This window comes from Oncorhynchus gorbuscha, linkage group LG02 (genome assembly GCF_021184085.1).
Source record: "Oncorhynchus gorbuscha isolate QuinsamMale2020 ecotype Even-year linkage group LG02, OgorEven_v1.0, whole genome shotgun sequence".
Lineage (NCBI taxonomy): Eukaryota > Metazoa > Chordata > Actinopteri > Salmoniformes > Salmonidae > Oncorhynchus > Oncorhynchus gorbuscha.
Window position 1 is genome coordinate 82897854 of NC_060174.1, and position 23940 is coordinate 82921793.

The window sequence follows — 23940 nt, forward strand, 5'->3', positions numbered from 1 at the left end:
AGATTCAGACAAATTACAAGACCGACTTGATCCTCTCAATACGTATATAATGTGAGACACATTTGACAGAAGTACCGAAAGTAACAAAAATTCTACTACCTAAGCGTTTTTCATGTTGTGGTATGAAAAACGTACCGAAGTGTCAGTATACCGTGCAACACTAGGAAAAGCAAAGAATATTCAAAACACTAACCAACACATTTTCATTCGTTGTCATGCCAAACAAACTGCATTCAACAAAAAACAAGTGCCCACTGTATTCCAAGCATAAAATCAGAACGATCATTCTATTTCTATGAATCTAACAGTTTACCCAGGTGTTTTGATGTATAATCGCATGTATAATATTTGGTCAAAGAAAATGGCAATTACATTGTTTGCCCATATCGTGCAGCCCTAGGTTATTATCAGGTCTTATCTGATGGTGCTGGTCCTGGTCCCTAATTCATCTCTTAGTGCAGCGACCCAGCTCCTCGTTCTCTCAGAGAGCTCCACACAGCGATAAGGGCTCATCTCAGCCAGTCAGCCGGAATAACACTTCAACTTCTGGTGGACAGAGCAAAGAGAGAGGTTTAAGCCCACTAATCTGGTCCAGGCCCCGAATGATAATTAGCCAGCTGAATGCTCGTCTCCAGCCCCACAAATGAATGTTTTTTTCCAAAATGGATGTCGTGAGAAGAGAAGCCCCAGTCGAAAGCTAATGCATTTTCCATTTTGTTTTGCCATTTTAATTCTCTAATTTCCATTCTCTTAGTCTAAGTCAGGGTGAGATGAACTTGACAATGACTGGTTGAGCAGTTTCGTTGACATCGGAATTACTTGACCCCTTGGTGTTTTTCCCCCCTAGGCATTTTCTGGATGCAATTCATCTTGACTGCTTCAGTGCTTTCTAGAATCTTATGTTTCTTTTCTCTCCCTGTGCTTTTTAATTGATATTTTTTAACTGGAGTTTAATGACGGAACATTCAGATGAGCTTAGTGGAACCATTTATTGTTGTATTATACTCCTTAGTAGTGTCTTCATTCTGTTGTTGCTCATGTAGAAAGTTGAGCTCTTATCATTCCTGAAACAGTCCCCAGATCCTATCTCCCGTTCTCAATATCTCCACCACCTCCGGTAAGTAACGTTAAATCCTCATAGGGGTCCGTTGTTGTGCAAACCTCCCTCCCTATCCTCCTCTCATCCTCTCAATGTCTAATTAAATTCAAATCAAATGTTTGGCCAATACCGTTACTGTCATTTACTAGCCTGGTACCTCTTGTGGTAGCTGCAATCTCCACTCTACTCAATTTGTTTATTTGTCTATCCTCCTTATAGTGTCTCTCCCATGCTGGGTTCTAGGGAGATGTCTGCCTCACTCAGTTTCGCTTCGGAGAAAAGAGTGGCCCAAGCAAGGGTTAATTCAGGAAGGTCAGACGCTAACGTTGGATCAAGGAACCCAAATCAAAACATCCCAGGCAGATTGCAGCAGTTTACTGAAAATACCTGAGCTGTGTCGATAAATAAAACAACTCTATGAGCAACTGGCTACCGAGCGATACGTTTGTTCCATATAAACTTAAACCTCAGAGGTGAAGCGTTTGTGTCATGATTGTTGGCTTAGTGTGTAATCCTATATGTTAATTTCCATAATGTGGGTCTATATTCTCAGTTGAGGGAAGCTAGATGATCTCAGGAATGATCTGTATAGCCTACCTCTACCTCTACCTCTGAATCTATACCTCAGATGTTGTAGATGGGCTAGTTATGCTGAACATTCCTGTTCAGATTAATGATGTCTCATTACTCTCCAGTGCCAGGTGAGGAACCCTAATAAGAGTCCTAATAAGTCCAAGCAGGCCTTATAGTGGAGTGCGTGACAGTGGTGTCTGAGAATTGTGCTTGTGAGAACCAACACAAACCCAAACAAAGGCTGCGTTTCACGGGCCCTGTTGTAACGCAGAAAAGGAAACCTTACTCTGACTCCGACCGCAGACCACAGCTCACGGCACGCTTGTCTCCCCTCTCAGAGCAGCCGAGCAGGAAGCGCCGTCTCCAGGAAAGAGAACGACGAGCCACCTCTACTACTTGTAGTACTTTTTACTACTTCTCCACATTTCACTACTGTAGCGGTGATAGTTTCCGGCACAATAGTTTTTTCGTATTTCTCTGTTTGCCAGAGCGTTTCCTGTTTACAGTACACAACTGTGAGAAAGCGGACGCTGTGACTCTGAGGGTGCTGTGCCAAGGTTAAAGCAGGGCCTTCACTACCCAGTGCCCCGACTGCCACTACTACGGCACACACATCACAATCAAGGTCACAGCCAACCCACTGCATCCCGTCTGCTTCTCGTCTGCGTCTCCTCCGCTCTGGCAACAATCACCCACTTGTTGTCTCCTCTGCTCCGCCGTAAACAAGCCAGCCCAGCCAGCCCAGCTCTCTCCTCCTCTGTTCATTCATTGTGCGCCGTGGCTATGCTAATATTAAATTATAATTCTGCATCATAATTAATGCAGCTCGTAGCCTCAGCCATCAGAGTAAACACATTCCTCCCCACCCAGTGTTAAAATGTTAATGCATGGAAGGGGCAGAGCAGCAAAGCCTGTGAATGAGATACCATCGGAATATTCCTTGATATAATGCAGCACTTGTTCCCTTGTGTACTGTACCTCGCTCTGAATCCAGGCTTTTGTGGAGACCTTGATCCCCACGAGGCAGTGGCAAAACTTGTAGCCAGAATGTAGGCTCCCAACTGCTAATGAAGTTTACTAGTGGCAGGTGACTGTTTTGTTTCAGTCACTTTTTATTTTATAATTTGAAGGTCTTATAGTGGTCCTGTGTAATTTTGTCACCATGCATGATGAGAATACATTGGTCTTTCTGTTGGCCAAGTACCGTTATGGAGGGAAATAAGGCCTTATGGCCACCAGCCAACACTACCAAGGCAAAGGATTAGGGGCAAACACTGTCTACAGTCAAACACCAGTATAAAAAAAGACTGCATTTTCCCCTTCTGCATACAGTAACTACAACTAGATAAAATTACTTCAAAGTCATTTATTTTTCTGTAAAACAAAAACTATACTGGCAAGATCAGCACACAGATGAGATTGACAGATCATTGCAGGCAGAGTTTTTCAGGAGTTACAGGCTTGCATTCAAATATATTAGTATAATCTCTTATCAATGTACTTGTCTAGTGCTGAATTTAAATAAGCCTTTGGGAGTGGCATTAAACACAGCCACCTCAGTATAAGTAACTATAACACTACATCAACTCAGTGTAACCATGTTTATTTATTTAGATTTAGTTTAGGCTATGAGAGGCTGTATTTCACAGGCTCCCTCTGAAGGGTTCCTCTTCCCTGCACAAGGACCCGGCTCTTCCAATGTGTTGCTATTGATTTTGTAATCGGCTTCAGTTAGCTTCCTGACAGGTATTTAAGGCTGTCTAGCCGCGATCACATGCTCCAAGAAAACACTACTGACAGGGGATGGGACTTTTAACCCTGAGCATTAGTCATAAATATACACTGAATAAACATATATATGCAACATGTAAAGTGTTGGTCCCATGGTTCATGAGCTGAAATAAAACATCTCAAAAATGTTACATATGGACAAAAAGCTTATTTCTCTCAAATGTTATGCTCAAATTAGTTTACATCCATATTAGTGAGCTTTTCCATCCACTGACATGTGTGGCATATCAAGAAGCTGATTAAACAGCATAATCATTACACAGGTGCACATTGTGCTGGGGACAAAAGGCCACTTTAAAATGTGCAGTTTTGTCACACAAAGCCACAGATTTCTCAAGTTTTGAGGGAGTGTGAAATTGGTATGCTGACTGCAGGAATGTCCACCAGAGCTGTTGCCAGAGAATTTAATGTTAATTTCTACCATGAGCTGCCTCCAATGTCATTTTAGAGAATTTGGCAGTACGTCTTCACCTGTGGGAACGTCTGAGGAAGGTTTGGGAGGGGTTGGTGCTGAGGGGTATTTCTGTCTGTGTTAAAGCCCTTCTGTGGGGAACAACTCATTCTGATTGGCTGGGCCTGGCTGCCAAGTGGGTGGGCATATGCCCTCCCAGGCCCATGCATAGCTGCACCCCTGCCCAGTCATGTGAAATCCATAGATTAGGGCCTAATGAATTTATTTCAATTGACTGATTTTCCTTATATGAACTGTAACTGAGTCAAATCTTAGAAACTGTGTTTCAGCAACACTGGGTCTAGGAGAGATCCGTCACATCAGCCCTAGTCCGACTCTCATACCATGGCTGCGGGTGTCATAGAACAGCAAGGCCTCTGTGATAAAGAGGCTACATTACGCAAAGAACCCGTCTCTTAATAATGACATCACACGACGGCACAGTCATTTTTTTCTCTTCTCCCTCTCAATAGAGAAGTGTTGTCTGTCTCTCACAGTGAAGGGCTTCATTCTCTTTGCAGGGTAATAGATGGAAAGATGGCGGGAGCGTGCAGGCTCTTACCAGGCGTTGTGAGGCGTACACAGCACTGTGGGGCTCGGTGTGACAGTGAGCTGTTTTGTCTTGGAGCAGAGCAAGGGTTGTGTATGTGGCACTCAGGTGTGAGTAAACAATGGTGGAGATGGAGGGAGGCAGAGACTGCACTCAATCCACTGTACAAGTTTTCTATAGTTCTCCTGTTGCTCAGCCTATTCCCACTGAGAGGAAATGAAGGACAGGCAATTGTTATCCTCCTTCCTGCTTTCTTTGTTCCATTGTGCTGTCTTATGCCATCTGAAATCTGCACTCCTTCTTTTAGGAGTTAGACATGATGTATGCAATCAAACAGTTACCTGGAGTGAATATTTGTCGTAGAACACTGTTTTCTGCTTGGCTTGGTGGTTATTTGTTTCTCCAACTTTACGCCAAGTTCAATGCTATCCTGGTAGTCACTAAACTACCAGGATAGTAGCCTGTTAGCCTGGTAGTCACTAAAACTGAACTCCCCCCTTTCTCAAAGAGGTCCAGTTAAACTCTCCTCTTAGCAAGCTGTATAATTTATCTAATTAGTCGCTGTAAAGCTTGGAAAGTATTTGAGGAATGTGGATTGATGTGGGTGGAGGCTACCACCAGCTCCCTATACCAGTTTGTGTGCGCGGGGGAGGGTGCGTGTGCGAGGCCTACGTGCGCGTGCGAGGCCTACGTGTGTGTGCGCACCATTACACCCAATTGTAAATATAGATGAGCTAAAAACGTCTGACCCCCGCTCCCCTCCCCCCACCACATCCTGTCCTTTAGCAGTGTTGGCTTATCTCTGCATTGTAATTGAGGGAGACGTTAAAACTTGGAGTTTTGTTTTCCTCCTCAGTCTCCTCTCTCACTGTTAACTCTTTGTAGTGTCCAACCAACCAACCAGCCAGTCAAACACTTAATCACTCACTCCCCCCTCACAGCATGTCTGTCATTGGCCTGCCTTCTCCTCTCCTCCGTGCCACAAGTGTCAAGTCCAGGAATCTTAATTGGTTTACCATGTTCATTGTCTGGTCAGCGGATACATTGTGGGGAAGGTAAAGGTCTTGAGGAAATGGCCGTGCTTCTCCAGTCAGAGGACTTCATTATGCCCACTCTCACTGCGTCACCAGAGCTCTGGTATTTGCGTCATTACATGCTGTCTAGACCGGCACGCGCGTGCATCCGCCATGCAGGTTGATTTTGTAAGTCCACGTCAAATGCGATCGAGACACACAGGTTGAAATAACAGAAGGAACTCTGAACCAGCTATATTAATTTGTGGACAGGTCGAAACACGTAAAACATTCATGGACATTTAGCTAGCTAGCTTGCTGTTGCTGGCTAATTTGTACTGGGATATTAACATTGGGTTGTTGTTTTACCTGAAATGCACAAGGTCCTTTTTTTATGGATCTTTGTAGAATTTTGACCCATTTTGAGTCACACAAAATCATGTGTTTTCTACTCCGACATTTAATCCACAGATTAAAGGAGAATCCTAGTTAGTTTCTAGTAATGTCTCCTCCAGTTCTCTTCTTCTGTGGACTTTATATGTCAGTTGGCTACCAACTTTAAGGTGCATTACCACCACCAACTGGACTGGAGTGTGGAACTTCATCTTTCAACCACCCATGTGGGTATATGCTCCTATAATCCAATGACGAGATGGGAGAGGTGGTACTTGCAGCGCATCAAGTGTCAAATAAAACCAACTTGGAGAGAAAAAAATAGTGCCTGTCTACGCAGACGATCGTTGATGCGTGCGAGCAGTTTAGATGAAATGATTGAATAACATGCATTTGCACATTTATTTTGCAACGCGAGCGGTGTTAGAAGCAGCCTAAACATCAGCTGGCAGATCTTGAACCTAGATGACAGTGCCATATCCACCACTTTTCTGTGGAGCTCATCTCTCTCTCTCTGGGCCTCCTTATGAAGCTGTGGAGTTCATCTCTCTCTCTGGGCCTCCTTATGAAGCTATGGAGCTCATCTCTCTCTCTCTGGGCCTCCTTATGAAGCTGTGGAGCTCATCTCTCTCTCTCTGGGCCTCCTTATGAAGCTATGGAGCTCATCTCTCTCTCTCTGGGCCTCCTTATGAAGCTGTGGAGCTCATCTCTCTCTCTCTGGGCCTCCTTATGAAGCTGAATGGGGGCCTTTTGAAGCGAATCACAGCCCTTTTGTTGCATAATAAATCAGAGGGTGAAGAGAGATTGGGAGAATTGTCAGAGCGAGCGAATCAGTCCCCAATCATTACGGGGCTGGAGCGCGTTTCATATCACTGAGAACTCTCCAGGATTGATCCGCCCATAGACCCTGGCAGAGTAGAACAGAGCGCCACAATCTGTGCAGCAGCACTGTGTTTAATTCACACTAATAAAGGTTCTGTCCTAACAACACCACCCCCCCCCCTTCTACCTCTCCCGGTTCGTTCTCATAATCACCAAATCCTTCAACTGAAGAGCTCTCCATAATGCCTGTGATTATAGACTGATTATAGGGAATACATAATGCTTGCATGTAAACAAGCCTCTCGCAAGGCAGATGTTACAACATCAGTAGCACCAGCAGAAGGCAACCCTACCCCCTCAGACTAATCAAAGTTTTCACGCTTACATAGCAACAGTGGTGGGGGGGTGTTGGTCTGCTGTCAAGCATTAAATCAAATCAAATCAAATTGTATTAGTCACACGCGCCGAATACAACAGGTGTAGTTGTAGACCTTACAGAGAAATGCTTACTTACGAGCCCCTAAGCATGTGGTCTTTGATTGGCTATCAGTTTGAAATGGAGAGAACATCTAACCATAGGCCTGATTTATAGAGCAGTTAGATTGTGAGATCAAACAATGTTTGCAAATTGGTCACGTTGAATGGGGACGACCCATTTTCCTGTGTCTGCTAGTCTAAATCACAGCGGTGTAGGCTGTGTCCATTTTAACGCAACGTAACGTAATCAACACTGCTAGCTAGCCAGCTAGCCCCCGAATAGCAGCACTGTATAAACTATTACACTCAACGGAACGACTTGATTAGTGTAGTGTCAACAACGCAGCCACTGCCAGCTAGCCTACAAAGTCAACAACGCAGCCACTGCCAGCTAGCCTACTTCAGCAGTATTGTATCATTTTAATCATTTTAGTCAATAAGATTCTTGCTACGTAAGCTAACTTTCTGAACATTCGAGACGTGTGTCCACTTGTCATTCAATCTCCTTGCATTAGCGTAGCCTCTTCTGTAGCCTGTCAACTATGTGTCTGTCTATCCCTGTTCTCTCCTCTCTGCACATACCATACAAACGCTCCAGCGTGGGGATGCCAGGTGGTCCCAGCGCGCACGACCCACGTGGGTTCAGGTCTCCGGTAGCCTCTGGAACTGCCGATCTGCGGCCAACAAGGCAGAGTTCATCTCAGCCTATGCCTCCCTCCAGTCCCTCGACTTCTTGGCACTGACAGAAACATGGATCACCACAGATAACACTGCTACTCCTACTGCTCTCTCTTCGTCCGCCCACGTGTTCTCGCACACCCGAGCTTCTGGTCAGCGGGGTGGTGGCATCGGGATCCTTATCTCTCCCAAGTGGTCATTCTCTCTTTCTCCCCTTACCCATCTGTCTATCGCCTCCTTTGAATTTCATGCTGTCACAGTTACCAGCCCTTTCAAGCTTAACATCCTTATCATTTATCGCCCTCCAGGTCCCTCGGAGAGTTCATCAATGAGCTTGATGCATTGATAAGCTCCTTTCCTGAGGACGGCTCACCTCTCACAGTTCTGGGCGACTTTAACCTCCCCACGTCTACCTTTGACTCATTCCTCTCTGCCTCCTTCTTTCCACTCCTCTCCTCTTTTGACCTCACCCTCTCACCTTCCCCCTACTCACAAGGCAGGCAATACGCTCGACCTCATCTTTACTAGATGCTGTTCTTCCACTAACCTCATTGCAACTCCCCTCCAAGTCTCCGACCACTACCTTGTATCCTTTCCCTCTCGCTCTCATCCAACACTTCCCACACTGCCCCTACTCGGATGGTATCGCGCCGTCCCAACCTTCGCTCTCTCTCCCCCGCTACTCTCTCCTCTTCCATCCTATCATCTCTTCCCTCTGCTCAAACCTTCTCCAACCTATCTCCTGATTCTGCCTCCTCAACGCTCCTCTCCTCCCTTTCTGCATCCTTTGACTCTCTATGTCCCCTATCTTCCAGGCCGGCTCGGTCCTCCCCTCCCGCTCCATGGCACAACTCATTGCGAGCTCACAGAACAGGGCTCCGGGCAGCCGAGCGGAAATGGAGGAAAACTCGCCTCCCTGCGGACCTGGCATCCTTTCGCTCCCTCCTCTCTACATTTTCCTCCTCTGTCTCTGCTGCTAAAACCACTTTCTACCACTCTAAATTTCAAGCATCTGCCTCTAACCCTAGGAAGCTCTTTGCCACCTTCTCCTCCCTCCTGAATCCTCCTCCCCCTCCCCCTCCTCCTCCCTCTCTGCAGATGACTTCGTCAACCATTTTGAAAAGAAGGTCGACGACATCCGATCCTCGTTTGCTAAGTCAAAATACACTGCTGGTTCTGCTCACACTGCCCTACCCTGTGCTCTGACCTCTTTCTCCCCTCTCTCTCCAGATGAAATCTCGCGTCTTGTGATTATGGCCGCCCAACAACCTGCCCGCTCGACCCTATCCCCTCCTCTCTTCTCCAGACCATTTCCGGAGACCTTCTCCCTTACCTCACCTCGCTCATCAACTTATCCCTGACCGCTGGCTACGTCCCTTCCGTCTTCAAGAGAGCGAGAGTTGCACCCCTTCTGAAAAAACCTACACTCGATCCCTCCGATGTTAACAACTACAGACCAGTATCCCTTCTTTCTTTTCTCTCCAAAACTCTTGAACGTGCCGTCCTTGGTCAGCTCTCCCGCTATCTCTCTCAGAATGACCTGCTTGATCCAAATCAGTCAGGTTTCAAGACTAGTCATTCAACTGAGACTGCTCTTCTCTGTATCACGGAGGCGCTCCGCACCGCTAAAGCTAACTCTCTCTCCTCTGCTCTCATCCTTCTAGACCTATCGGCTGCCTTCGATACTGTGAACCATCAGATCCTCCTCTCCACCCTCTCCGAGTTGGGCATCTCTGGCGCGGCCCACGCTTGGATTGCGTCCTACCTGACAGGTCGCTCCTACCAGGTGGCGTGGCGAGAATCTGTCTCCTCACCACGCGCTCTCACCACTGGTGTCCCCCAGGGCTCTGTTCTAGGCCCTCTCCTATTCTCGCTATACACCAAGTCACTTGGCTCTGTCATAACCTCACATGGTCTCTCCTATCATTGCTATGCAGACGACACACAATTAATCTTCTCCTTTCCCCCTTCTGATGACCAGGTGGCGAATCGCATCTCTACATGTCTGGCAGACATATCAGTGTGGATGACGGATCACCACCTCAAGCTGAACTTCGGCAAGACGGAGCTGCTCTTCCTCCCGGGGAAGGACTGCCCGTTCCATGATCTCGCCATCACGGTTGACAACTCCATTGTGTCCTCCTCCCAGAGCGCTAAGAACCTTGGTGTGATCCTGGACAACACCCTGTCGTTCTCAACTAACATCAAGACGGTGGCACGTTCCTGTAGGTTCATGCTCTACAACATCCGCAGAGTACGACCCTGCCTCACACAGGAAGCGGCGCAGGTCCTAATCCAGGCACTTGTCATCTCCCGTCTGGATTACTGCAACTCGCTGTTGGCTGGGCTCCCTGCCTGTGCCATTAAACCCCTACAACTCATCCAGAACGCCGCAGCCCGTCTAGTGTTCAACCTTCCCAAGTTCTCTCCACGTCACCCCGCTCCTCCGCTCTCTCCACTGGCTTCCAGTTGAAGCTCGCATCCGCTACAAGACCATGGTGCTTGCCTACGGAGCTGTGAGGGGAACGGCACCTCAGTACCTCAGGCTCTGATCAGGCCCTACACCCAAATAAGGGCACTGCGTTCATCCACCTCTGGCCTGCTCGTCTCCCTACCACTGAGGAAGTACAGTTCCCGCTCAGCCCAGTCAAAACTGTTCGCTGCTCTGGCTCCCCAATGGTGGAACAAACTCCCTCACGACGCCAGGACAGCGGAGTCAATCACCACCTTCCGGAGACACCTGAAACCCCACCTCTTTAAGGAATACTTAGGATAGGATAAAGTAATCCTTCTCACCCCCTCCCCCCTTAAAATATTTAGATGCACTATTGTAAAGTGGCTGTTCCACTGGATGTCATAAGGTGAATGCACCAATTTGTAAGTCGCTCTGGATAAGAGCGTCTGCTAAATGACTTAAATGTAAATGTAAAAGGCATGAAGAGGTAGGCAATAAATAGGCCATAGGAGCGAATAATTACAATTTAGCAGATTAACACTGGAGTGATAAATGAGCAGATGATGATGATGTGCAAGTAGAGATACTGGTGTGCAAAAGAGCAGAAAAGTACATTTTAAAAAACAGTATGGGGATGAGGTAGGTAGATTGGGTGGGCTATTTACAGACTATTTACAGCTGCAGCGATCGGTTAGAATGTAGTACCATAAACCACTGTACCTCTATCCAGAGTGAAGGAGTGTTTTTCATTGGTCAACAACCACCTTATTGTTCTTACCATAAAACTACATGCTGGGAATTAGCATACAAATGTATGATAATAGCCAGCATTTCGCTTAATTGGATGAAGTAGTTACGTTTTTTTTCCTTCTCAGAGGTAGTCCACTCTCTGTGAGAACCAGCACCCATTCTGAGAAACTGTTTGGGAGTTGTTGTTACCAAAGAGGCCAATGACATTTCAATGACCACTGCAGTTTTTCAAAGAACAGTCCTCTTGGTTATGAGGCATGGCTGCTACTACTCTCAGATAATATATTCTCCTCCCCTTCTCTTACATGAGCACCATGCCCTCCAGAGGCCCCCTCCCAGTGAATTGGCTGGTTTTGATTGCTCGATCTGGCAGTCAATCAGGCAGGAGGAAGGTCATAGCGAAGGTGAGAACTGTACAGGCACAATGATTCCATTGTGGGCACGCTCGGGTAGGTGAGGTCCTCATGGTGGGGGAATTAAATTAAAACACACACTCCTAGGTCACTGTGCTAATAAAAAAGATAAAACCCCTAGATAAGAATACATATGAGTTTATTATGGAGTAAATAAAAATAACTTTAAAGATGCTGTTAAGGACGGTCTCTAGAAGGACTTTGAATTATGAGGACTGTGTGTTCCTTCCTTGTGGGGACATTTGTTCCATACTAAGTCCCACCACAGCACACTATCAGTCTCCTCCCGCTGATATACAGTTGAAGTCGGAAGTTTACATACACCTTAGCCAAATACATTTAAACTCAGTTTTTCACAATTCCTGACATTTAATCTTAGTAAAAATTCCCTGTCTTAGATCCGTTAGGATCACCACTTTATTTTAATAATGTGAAATGTCAGAATAATAGTAGAGAGAATGATTTATTTCAGCTTTTATTTTTTTCATCACATTCCCAGTGGGTCAGAAGTTTACATAAACTCAATTAGTATTTGGTAGCATTGCCTTTAAATTGTTTAACTTGGGTCAAACATTTCGGGTAGCCTTCCACAAGCTTCCCACAATAAGTTGGGTGAATTTTGGCCCATTCCTCCTGACAGAGCTGGTGTAACTGAGTCAGGTTTGTAGGCCTCCTTGCTCGCACACGCTTTTTCAGTTCCACCCACAAATTTTCTATAGGATTGAGGTCGGGGCTTTGTGATGGCCACTCCAATACCTTGACTTTGTTGTCCTTAAGCCATTTTGCCACAACATTGGAAGTATGCTTGTTGCCTCAATATATCCACATAATTGTCCTGCCTCATGATGCCATCCATTTTGTGAAGTGCACCAGTCCCTCCTGCAGCAAAGCACCCCCACAACATGATGCTGCCACCCCCATGCTTCATGGTTGTGATGGAGTTCATCAGCTTGCAAGCCTCTTCTCTTTTTCCTCCAAACATAACGATGGTGAGTATGGCCAAACAGTTCTATTTCTGTTTCATCAGACCAGAGGACCTTTCACCCCAAAAGTACGATCTTACTGGTGGTTTTGGAGCAGAGGCTTCTTCCTTGCTGAGTGGCCTTTCAGGTTATGTTGATATAGGACTCATTTTACTGTGGATATAGATACTTATGTACCGGTTTCCTCCAGCATCTTCACAAGGTCCGTTGCTGTTGTTCTGGGATTGATTTGCACCTTTGCACTTTTTTGCACTCTCCTTCCCGAGCAGTATGACGGCTAGCTGGTCCCCTGGTGTTTATACTTGCGTACTATTGTTTGTACAGATGAACGTGGTATCTTCAGGTGTTTGGAAATTGCTTGCAAGGTTGAACCAGACTTGTGGTGGTCTGCAATTATTTTTCTGAGGTCTTCTGATTTCTTTTAATTTTCCCATGATGCCAAGCTAAGAGGTACTGAGTTTGGAGGTAGGCCTTGAAATACATCCACATGTACACCTCCAATTGTCTCAAATGATGTCAATTTGCCAATCAGAAGCTTCTAAAGCTATGACATCATTTTCTGGAATTTTCCAAGCTATTTAAAGGCACAGCCAACTTAGTGTTTGTAAACTTCTGACCCACTGGAATTGTGATACAGTGGAATAATCTGTCTGTAAACAATTGTTGGAATAATTACTTGTGTCATGCCAAACTATAGTTTGTTAACAAGACATTTGTGGAGTGGTTGAAAAACATGTTTTTATGACTTCCGATTTCAACTGTATGTTCCATACTACGTCCCGACCACCACATCACACTGTCAGTCTCCTCCTGCAGATATATGATTCACAGCCTATTAAAACATCCGTCACAAATCTGTTACCAGGGCGCAGTTTGAACACTGGGACGTTTATTAGAAACCAATGTTAATGTGATTCCCCTTCTCTATGTAGGTTAAACTGACACTCCAATTTATGGCTCCAGTTTATTCGGCTTAAGGCACACTTCACTCTGACCAGACCATTAGGAGAGCTTTAGTATGCATTACCCCTCGCTTCAAGTCAACGGATTAGGACTGAAGGTTAAGTTATCTCCAAGACGCATACATACACACGTCAAGGTGACATTTTAAACTGCATTGCCAAATCCGTATTGTCGATGGGTTCTAATCTGACCTCCTTGTTCCAAGACCTGTTCTGAGATCTTGTGTAAACGACCGCCTAGCTTTTGAGACTGTGTCAACGAGTATGAATAGCCTAGCGTGGCCACAAAGCCTGGTCTGTTTTAACTGGTAGTGTTAGCGAAAACAAAACATGAGGCTTTGAGAAAGGTTTTAGTGTACCGCCTCACTACAATGCAAATAGATTAGCCCTCCTCTTAATGTTAACAGCAGCTGTTGGAGCAGCCAGTACAGAGCAGACACTTGTATTTGCTATTTGCCTAAAGCTCCTTTGAAGTGGTACCGAGAGCTTGTCTGTCTGTCTGTCTGTCTGTCTGTCTGTCTGTCTGTCTGTCTGTCTGTCTGTCTGTCTGTCTGTCTGTCTGTCTGTCTGTCTGTCTGTCTGTCTGTCTGTCTGTCTGTCTGTCTGTCTGTCTGTCTGTCTGTCTGTCTGTCTGTCTGTCTGTCTGTCTGTCTGTCTGTCTGTCTGTCTGTCTGTCTGTCTGTCTGTCTGTCTGTCTGTCTGTCTGTCTGTCTGTCTGTCTGTCTGTCTGTCTGTCTGTCTGTCTGTCTGTCTGTCTGTCTGTCTGTCTGTCTGTCTGTCTGTCTGTCTGTCTGTCTGTCTGTCTGTCTGTCTGTCTGTCTGTCTGTCTGTCTGTCTGTCTGTCTGTCTGTCTGTCTGTCTGTCTGTCTGTCTGTCTGTCTGTCTGTCTGTCTGTCTGTCTGTCTGTCTGTCTGTCTGTCTGTCTGTCTGTCTGTCTGTCTGTCTGTCTGTCTGTCTGTCTGTCTGTCTGTCTGTCTGTCTGTCTGTCTGTCTGTCTGTCTGTCTGTCTGTCTGTCTGTCTGTCTGTCTGTCTGTCTGTCTGTCTGTCTGTCTGTCTGTCTGTCTGTCTGTCTGTCTGTCTGTCTGTCTGTCTGTCTGTCTGTCTGTCTGTCTGTCTGTCTGTCTGTCTGTCTGTCTGTCTGTCTGTCTGTCTGTCTGTCTGTCTGTCTGTCTGTCTGTCTGTCTGTCTGTCTGTCTGTCTGTCTGTCTGTCTGTCTGTCTGTCTGTCTGTCTGTCTGTCTGTCTGTCTGTCTGTCTGTCTGTCTGTCTGTCTGTCTGTCTGTCTGTCTGTCTGTCTGTCTGTCTGTCTGTCTGTCTGTCTGTCTGTCTGTCTGTCTGTCTGTCTGTCTGTCTGTGTACAGTACACAATCATACAGCGCTGCAATCTGTGACTCATATCTGTGAACATGGGTGGAGAAAAGAATAGAATGCCTGTCCACATATATTCAAATCAAATGGAGATTATCAGGACGACCACTTTCATAAGTGTAATTCTGGAAATGAGTTGCACCTCATTAACCTTGGTTTTGCTTCGTGCTGTTTTTCTGGCCTTTACAGTTGTACTGTACATTCCCAGACTGTAGTGTGTGAGGCACAGAGGTGAGGTCAGATTGCAGAAGGGTAGTTATTGGTGATGTTGTCACTCAGTAAGTGCACCTGAACAGAAGAGTTGTTTCATTCGTGGCAGTGTGGCGTGTTCCAACCTTCATTATACAGATGTCCTAGTAGATAAAAGACACAGAGAGACTCTGGGAAGAAATCGGCTCCAGCAGTGTAGCGGCAATATCTGTTCCACCTTCGTTTTGTTCCACATACAGAAGGGCTAGATAATGTCTTTTTCTGCACTGCGCCTATTTAAGGGTGGATAAATTGATGCCGTTTTTAAACCCGTTGCCAGCTGTTGATGAAGTTAACCTTTTGAAAACCTGCACCTGCTTATACTCAAGAAATGGGGTCAGCTGATGCGTAGATCAACTTTGTTTTGTCTGCTGTTACCCAATTAACTTTTATGACAGTCAGCCTATCATGATAATCCATTTGGAAAGATTCAAAGCTGCATCTTGAAAAGCTTTTTGCATGAATCTGAAGTTGGTCAGCAGTTCTCCACAACAATACCATCTTCAGAAAATGCCCTCTGCCTTTTATTGGTTTCAATCAGAGTAAATTGTTCCATTGCCCCTAACCAACCCCCCTCCCTCAACTACCCTTAATGATCTTGAGATTGAATTTGTGATCTGGTCTGTTTTGAGCGGAGCTTGGTTGGAGTAGGCAGGGAGTGAGACAGGGACGCAGAGAGGGAGACGGACAGAGGAACAGGGCGACCCACAGAGGAACAGAGCGAGAGACGCACACACATACACACACAGGGAGAGACACACATAAAGAGAGAGAGAGCGAGAGCGAGAGACACACACACACACACAGAGACACACACAGAGAGAGTGAGGGAAACACACAGGGAGAGTGAGACACACGGAGACACACAGGGAGGGAGACACACAGAGGAACAGGGAGACACACAGAGGAACAGGGAGACACACAGAGCAACATGGAGACACACAGAGCAACAGGGAGACACACAGAGCAACAGGGAGACACACAGAGCAACAGGGAGACACACAGAGCAACAGGGAGACACACAGAGCAACAGGGAGACACACAGAGGAACAGGGAGACACACAGAGGAACAGGGAGACACACAGAGGAGACACACAGAGCAACAGGGAGACACACAGAGGAACAGGGAGACACACAGAGGAACAGGGAGACACACAGAGGAACAGGGAGACACACAGAGGAACAGGGAGACACACAGAGGAACAGGGAGACACACAGAGGAACAGGGAGACACACAGAGGAACAGGGAGACACACAGAGGAACAGGGAGACACACAGGGGAACAGGGAGACACACAGGGGAACAGGGAGACACACAGGGGAACAGGGAGACACACAGGGGAACAGGGAGACACACAGGGGAACAGGGAGACACACAGGGGAACAGGGAGACACACAGGGGAACAGGGAGACACACAGGGGAACAGGGAGACACACAGGGGAACAGGGAGACACACAGGGGAACAGGGAGACACACAGAGGAACAGGGAGACACACAGAGGAACAGGGAGACACACAGGGGAACAGGGAGACACACGGAACAGAGACACACAGAGGAACAGGGAGACACACACACACACACACGGAGAGACACACACACAGAGAGAGACGCACACAGAGAGAGACGCACACAGAGAGAGTGAGGGACACGAGAGAGAGAGACGCACACAGAGAGAGACGCACACAGAGAGAGTGAGGGACACCGAGGGAGACACAACAGGAACAGAGCGAGGGACACACACACAGAGAAACACACACACACAGGGAGAGACACACACACACACGGAAAGAGAGAGAGAGAGATGCACACAGAGAGAGGGACACCGAGGGGGAGACACAGAGAGGGAGGGAGAGGGGGACACAGGGAGAGAGACCCAGAGAGAGCGATATTCCCTTCAGCTCATGCAGCTGATAGCATCTGGCACAGTCAAGCTCTCGAGGGAGCGTGGTAATCTGTTCCATCAGCGTTTACTACTGAACAAATTAACTAAGACAAGCACCACTGCCTGAGCCAGCAAAATTCTTCCATTACAAAAATTATAAAGCCATTATAGAGCACAATTTGGTCCTTTATTTAAGCATGGCTGCTGTGAGAGGCGGCAGGGCCCGATGTAGGCTGAGAGGGCCGACGCTATGGAGCCTGGAGATAGGGTAGGGTGGGACACACTGAGGGGGGTGGGGGTAGGACGTGTGAGAGGGGTTTGGCCACATCTGTCCTCCTAGTGTTGGTGAAGTTGGTCACGCCCCCCTATGATGGAATAGTCAGCATTTGTGACGGTTAATTTTGAAGTAGTATAAGCAGTGGTCTGTGTGTTACCCTATCATTCTCACTAGCCTATGCCATAGCTCCTACAGCTATGCCAGACAGTAAATGAATCATATAGCCTAGGCTATTCTTACATGGATTCTGAAATAAAATGCCAGTTTCTATACACCAAGGCCTCATGTAGCCAGGACACATTGACTTTTCTGGGAGAGACCACTGAGGGCCAGGCAGCTTCTTCCCCCTGTGTGCTGCCATAGAGTTACATTGACAGTGCCTGTCCAACAAGGCTCAAGGTCATTGGACACAGATAAGTCGACGTCTTTTTTCCGGTAACTTTGATTGGACTGATATGTGTTTACTTCACTGTTTACCACCTCTTCTAGCTAGTTGAAAAGTTCTATAGAATCATGTCCTAGCAAAGGATTTGGTCAGGTGGCCCAACAAGTGACATATCGCGGCTTTAATGTTTGATGTGGTCCAGTTCCATGGGTAGAACAGTAACTAGGCAATAGATGAAGAGAGGGACTTGCTTTAATCTTAACTGCACAATCTTGGTAACAGGCAGGCAGACGCACTCAGAATGGTGTTGTGCATGTATCCCAATACTCGAACAATGTAGCAATATTGTAGACTCATGCTGAATTTGACTATGGGAAGTCAACTGATCAGAATTCTAGCGTTTGTGTGTTTAGTGGTTTCATATGAGCTTTTTTAATTGAGTTTCCTCCACCTGTATTTTCATGTTCTAATAACCACTGGTGAGCTACGTGGGTGATGAAGACAGGGGGCTGGGGTTGGGCTGACTCGTCCTGTTGATAAAAACATAATTACCCAGCTCCCTGGGCCCAACCCCACCCCGTGGACGGGCTCAGCGCCGGCGCATTAGGACATGGGTTAGGAAGCCTAGTGCTAATCAATTTGAGTTGATTAGCCAAATCGTTTGCATAATGGGCTTAACAGCAGCATCTGCTAATCAGTCTCAAGAGTGTAACTTTTGGGGGAATGTGGCCTTCCTCCTTTCCACTTCTCCAACCCTCCCTCCTTCTTCCCTCGCTTACTTATCCATTACTCTCTAGTCTTGATACAGCAGGAGAGTGAGTGTGGGAATACAGTTGCTGAGAGCTACAGTACAGCTAGCCAGTGCTAATGCGTTAGCTCCCAAGGCTAGCTAAGTCTATATCCTTTCTATTAGCTTGTCTTCCACTCTGCTCAGTGGTGGTGGTTGGTAGTAGTGGTGGTGGTTGGTAGTGGTGGTGGGTGGTGGTGGTGGTTGGTAGTGGTGGTGGTGGTTGGTAGTGGTGGTGGTGGTTGGTAGTAGTGGTGGTGGTTGGTAGTAGTGGTGGTGGTTGGTAGTAGTGGTGGTGGTTGGTAGTAGTGGTGGTGGTTGGTAGTAGTGGTGGTGGTTGGTAGTAGTGGTGGTGGTGGTTGGTAGTAGTGGTGGTGGTGGTTGGTAGTAGTGGTGGTGGTGGTTGGTAGTAGTGGTGGTGGTGGTTGGTAGTAGTGGTGGTGGTGGTGAGTAGTGGTGGTGGTGAGTAGTGGTGGTGGTGAGTAGTGGTGGTGTTGGGTAGTGGTTTTGGTAATGGTGGTGGTAGTGGTTTTGGTGGTTGGTGGTAGTAGTGGGTTGTTGTGGTGGTAGTAGTGGGTTGTTGTGGTGGTGGGTTGTGGTGGTGGTGGTGGTGGTGGTGGGTTGTTGTGGTGGTGGTGGGTTGTTGTGGTGGTGGTGGGTAGTGGTGGTAGTGGTGGTGGAGGTGGTGGTGGGTAGTAGTGGTGGTGGGTAGTAGTAGTGGTGGTGGGTAGTAGTGGTGGTGGTGGGTAGTAGTGGTGGTGGTGGTGGTGGTGGTGGTGGTGGTGGTGGTGGGTGGTGGTGGTGGTGGGTAGTAGTAGTGGTGGTGGGTAGTAGTGGTGGTGGTGGTTGGTGGTGGTTGGTAGTAGTAGTGGTGGTGGTGGGTGGTGATTGGTAGTAGTAGTGGTGGTGGTTGGTAGTAGTGGGTAGTGGTGGTGGTTGGTAGTAGTGGGTAGTGGTGGTGGTTGGTAGTAGTGGGTAGTGGTGGTGGTTAGTAGTAGTGGTAGTGGTGGTTAGTGGTAGTAGTGGTGGTGGTTAGTAGTGGTGGTGATTGGTAGTAGTGGTGGTGGTTGGAAGTAGTGGGAAGTGGTGGGTAGCGGTGGTGGGTGGTAGTAGTGGTGGTGGTGGTTGGTAGTAGTGGGTAGTGGTGGGTAGCGGTGGTGGGTGGTAGTAGTGGTGGTGGTTAGTAGTAGTGGTAGTGGTGGTGGTGGTGGTTAGTAGTGGTGGGTGGTAGTAGTGGTGGTGGTTAGTAGTAGTGGTAGTGGTGGTGGTGGTGGTTAGTAGTGGTGGTGATTGGTAGTAGTGGTGGTGGTTGGAAGTAGTGGGAAGTGGTGGGTAGCGGTGGTGGGTGGTAGTAGTGGTGGTGGTGGTTGGTAGTAGTGGGTAGTGGTGGGTAGCGGTGGTGGGTGGTAGTAGTGGTGGTGGTTAGTAGTAGTGGTAGTGGTGGTGGTGGTGGTTAGTAGTGGTGGGTGGTAGTAGTGGTTGTGGTTGGTAGTGGTGCTGGTGGTTGGTAGTGTTGGTAGTGGTGCTGGTGGTTGGTAGTGTTGGTAGTGGTGCTGGTGGTAGTGGTGGTGGTTGGTGGTGGTAGTAGTGGTGGTGATTGGTAGTAGTGGGTAGTGGTGGTTAGTAGTGGTGGTGATTGGTAGTAGTGGTGGTGGTTGGTAGTGGGTGGTGGTGGGTAGTGGTGGTGGTTGGTAGTGGGTGGTGGTGGGTAGTGGTGGTGGTTGGTAGTGGGTGGTGGTGGGTAGTGGTGCTGGTGGTTGGTAGTAGTGGGGTGGTGGTTGGTAGTAGTGGTGGTGGTTGGTGGTGGTTGGTGGTGGTGGTGGTTGGTAGTGGTGGTGGTGGGTAGTGGTGGTTAGTAGTGGTGGTGATTGGTAGTAGTGGTGGTGGTTGGTAGTGGTGGCTAGTGGTGGTGGGTGGTAGTAGTGGTGGTGGTTGGTAGTGGTGGGTGGTGGTAGTGGTGGTTGGTAGTGGTGGTGGTTGGTAGTAGTGGTGGTTGGTAGTAGTGGTGGTGGTTGGTAGTGGGTGGTGGTGGGTAGTGGTGCTGGTGGTTGGTAGTAGTGGGGTGGTGGTTGGTAGTAGTAGTGGTAGTAGTGGTGGTGATTGGTAGTAGTGGTGGTGATTGGTAGTAGTGGGTAGTGGTGGTTAGTAGTGGTGGTGGTTGGTAGTAGTGGTGGTGGTTGGTAGTAGTGGTGGTGGTTGGTAGTAGTGGTGGTGGTTGGTAGTAGTGGTGGTGGTTGGTAGTGGTGGGTAGTGGTGGTGGTTGGTAGTGGTGGTAGTGGTGCTGGTGGTTAGTAGTAGTGGTGGTGGTTGGTGGTGGTGGTGGGTAGTGGTGGTGGTGGGTAGTGGTGGTGATTGGTAGTAGTGGTGGTGATTGGTAGTAGTGGTGGTGGTTGGTAGTGGTGGCTAGTGGTGGTGGGTGGTAGTAGTGGGTAGTGGTGGGTAGCGGTAGTGGTGGTGGTTGGTAGTAGTGGTGGTGGTTGGTAGTGGGTGGTGGTGGGTAGTGGTGCTGGTGGTTGGTAGTAGTGGGGTGGTGGTTGATAGTGGTAGTGGGTAGTTGTGGTAGCTGTGTGGATTAAAGTGGAGGCTGCAATCTGGCTTGCTCAGTTCCAGCCTAATTAAGGTGATTTGTTCCCTGCATCTGGCTCCCAGATGTCAGCCTCAACTGCCTCTCTCTCTCTCTGCCTCTCTCTCTCTCTCTCTCTCTCTCTCTCTCTCTCTCTCTCTCTCTGCCTCTCTCTCTGCCTCTCTCTCTCTCTCTCTCTCTCTCTCTCTCTCTCTCTCTCTCTCTCTCTCTCTCTCTCTCTCTCTCTCTCTCTCTCTCTCTGCCTCTCTCTCTCTCTCTCTCTCTCTCTCTGCCCCCCTCTCTAACTCTCTGCCCCCCTCCCCTTCTCTCTCTGCCTCTCCCTTTTTCTCTCTTGCTCTCTCTCTCTCAGAGCAGAGACGACACACGCAAACACATACACAGCGTCGGCGAAGGCCCATCTTGACACTGCTTGTCAGTAAGTCACTTCACACGTCCCAGTCCAATGGGGAATTATATTAACCAGAATAACTATAGATACTTGTGGATTACATTATGACAGGTTCAGAGTCAGACATAACATTGTGTATGTAGGGTGCTTCATCCTCTGTGTGGATATTCTAAAGCTTAGGCTAGAAGCCTAGGCCTCTGAATAGTACTCTTAGCCTACAGTGTAGTCCTCCTAGCCTGACTTGTCCATGCTGATCTAGAGTCAGTGTTTATATCTCCTCTGGGTACCTCTCTCCCAATATTGATGATCTGGGATCTGCCCTATGACATTTACATGCCTAGAGACCATAAAGGCTGCTGGTGAATTTCTACCTGTGAGAAAAGCTATTTTCCTTTCTCTCTTGAATACATTTTTTAGTGGAAATGCTGCCTGGATCCAAGTAGTTGTACTTCTTTTTCTACACTTCTATCTGTAGTTAAAGATGGAAGATGTGCTGGAAGAAGGGAGTGTGTGTGTGTATGTGTACATTTAATGTGTGCGTACACTGTACAGTGTGTGTACTGTACAGTGGGGTGTGTGTGATGCCAGCGTGTAAGTAGTCATGGTGCCTGTGCTTGTGTCATATCTAGGTCTGTCTGTCTCTGTCTGGAGGGAGAGGAGAGAAGATGAGGCTGATTCTGTCTCTCTCTTTCTCTTCTCTCTCACGCTCCCCCTCTCCCAGTGATGGGCTAGTGGTGCCAGACTACAGGGGGGAAAAGAGAGTTAAAAGAAGAGGGGTTTTCTTGTTTGTCTGCTGATGTAAATGACGGTCACCCCCCACAGAGCCCTGTGTAATCATTTAGTGTTTTCTCCTCCTCCCCTCTTGGTCTCACAGAGAGAACTGAATGCCACAGCCACAGCCCTGGCCAACAGACAAGATGAGAGCGAGCAGTCCAGGAAAAAGCTCATCGACCAGAGCCGCGAGTTCAAGAAAAACACACCAGAGGTGAGTGTCTGCTCTGCTTCTGCCTGTCCCTACTTACCCACACACACACACACACACACACACACACACACACACACACACACACACACACACACACACACACACACACACACACACACACACACACACACACACACACACACACACACACACACACACACACACACACACACACACACCACATTAGTAGAGGCACGACAGACAGGATGTGTGTGTCTGTGTTGATGTAACGGACATGCAGCATCATGGCCGAACAGACGTGTGTGTGTGTGTGTAGACCCTCGTCATCAATGCCTCTTGTGTCATCCGACGGGGACACATCACCCGTCCCTTTTGTCGGGGGCGGGGTCAGGGGTGGGGTCAGGGAAATGGTGCCCAGTCAAGCGGAGGAGACTGTCCTCTTATTGTTCACTGGCCCTCCGCCCCCCACCCTTCTTTCAGCTGCTTCTACTGGCGTTTTGTGTGTTTTTATTTACCTTTTGGACAGTGTCTCTTCCTCTCGAATGGCTGAGCTCCTCATTTGTTCCTTCTCATTGGATTCCACTTCCCATGCGATCCAGTTAGCCCATCCTTACATTAGCCCATGCTAGCATAGTTTTTTAAAACACCATTCATTACATGTCATTACATAGGCTACTCAATGCTCTTCCCTCTTGTAAGCTCCAACTCAAACCAGGTTTGTTTATACAATCTGAAACCCTCTGGGAATCAGGATGACCTTAGTAGTCAGTAGTCCGAAACCACCAGCCCACAGCCACCCCCTCAAACTGAACTCTATTACTCCACTACGACCACCTTTTAAGGAATATTCCTTGTCGCATGGTTGGTCAAGGCTGTTCTGGACAGTTTTGATCGGCCCTGCTGCTTTTCTGTGAAGTCGTGTCTTGAGTTGGTAAAAACTAGCGCCGCGACACGTGTGAAGAGTTTTAAGAGGTGAGCGGTTCTTTATTTAATGAAAACTCTGCTGCGGATCTGATTTAAGCTGCCAAGTTTTAGGTATGCTGGCAATGCCTTGGCAATGAAGGAACAACGTCCAACTGAGGCTTCAATTATCGTTACGTCAATATATTTCGGCACAAGAAAGTGGCTCTTTTGATTCTTGTCTTTGATGACAACACTGTGATTCTCAAAATGGCAACCGGATTGTAGAACAGATGTTAGATTTTTGAAATATTATTTTAAATTACACCAAATTACCCTAAGAAATGCAGAAGTAGACTCGTCCCTCCTACCCTTAGCTCCGTCAACTGTTCCCATTGAAGAGTGACCACTACCTAGCCTATTCTCCTCTGCCTTGTCAGTTATTCTACCCTCCTTGCACCACCACCATCGTTTTCACAGGTTGCCATTTTCTCATGATCCTAAAATGCATCGAAGCTGATGACATAAACCCTCTATTCAGACAGAAAATGAGCCCATTTTGCACCGCAGAGTTCCTCAGGGGGGTGGATTTGTTTTCCACCTAAATCTTGTAAACACCAGGAATGCGTGACACTCCAGCTGTGCGAAGTGGTGCGGCCATTGTGTCCACCCGCCCGCCTCGGCTCCACGTCATGTGACCCTTTTGTGAGGTTCCTCCGGCGCCATGGCTCTCCTCTCCTCAAACAAAAGAGAGCGCAGGAGAG

At 47.6% G+C, this 23940-nt stretch overlaps 1 protein-coding gene across 3 annotated transcripts in view; it reads left to right on the forward strand.

Annotated features, from left to right (window-relative positions):
* Nucleotides 1-23940, forward strand: part of LOC124011125 (homeobox protein cut-like 1) — a 223162-nt gene that overhangs the window by 36507 nt on the left and 162715 nt on the right. For all 3 annotated transcript variants that reach the window (XM_046324186.1, XM_046324202.1, XM_046324194.1), the window contains exon 2: nt 22205-22315. In XM_046324186.1, the coding sequence (XP_046180142.1) occupies nt 22205-22315 (111 nt within the window). The remainder of the gene's footprint in view (nt 1-22204; nt 22316-23940) is intronic.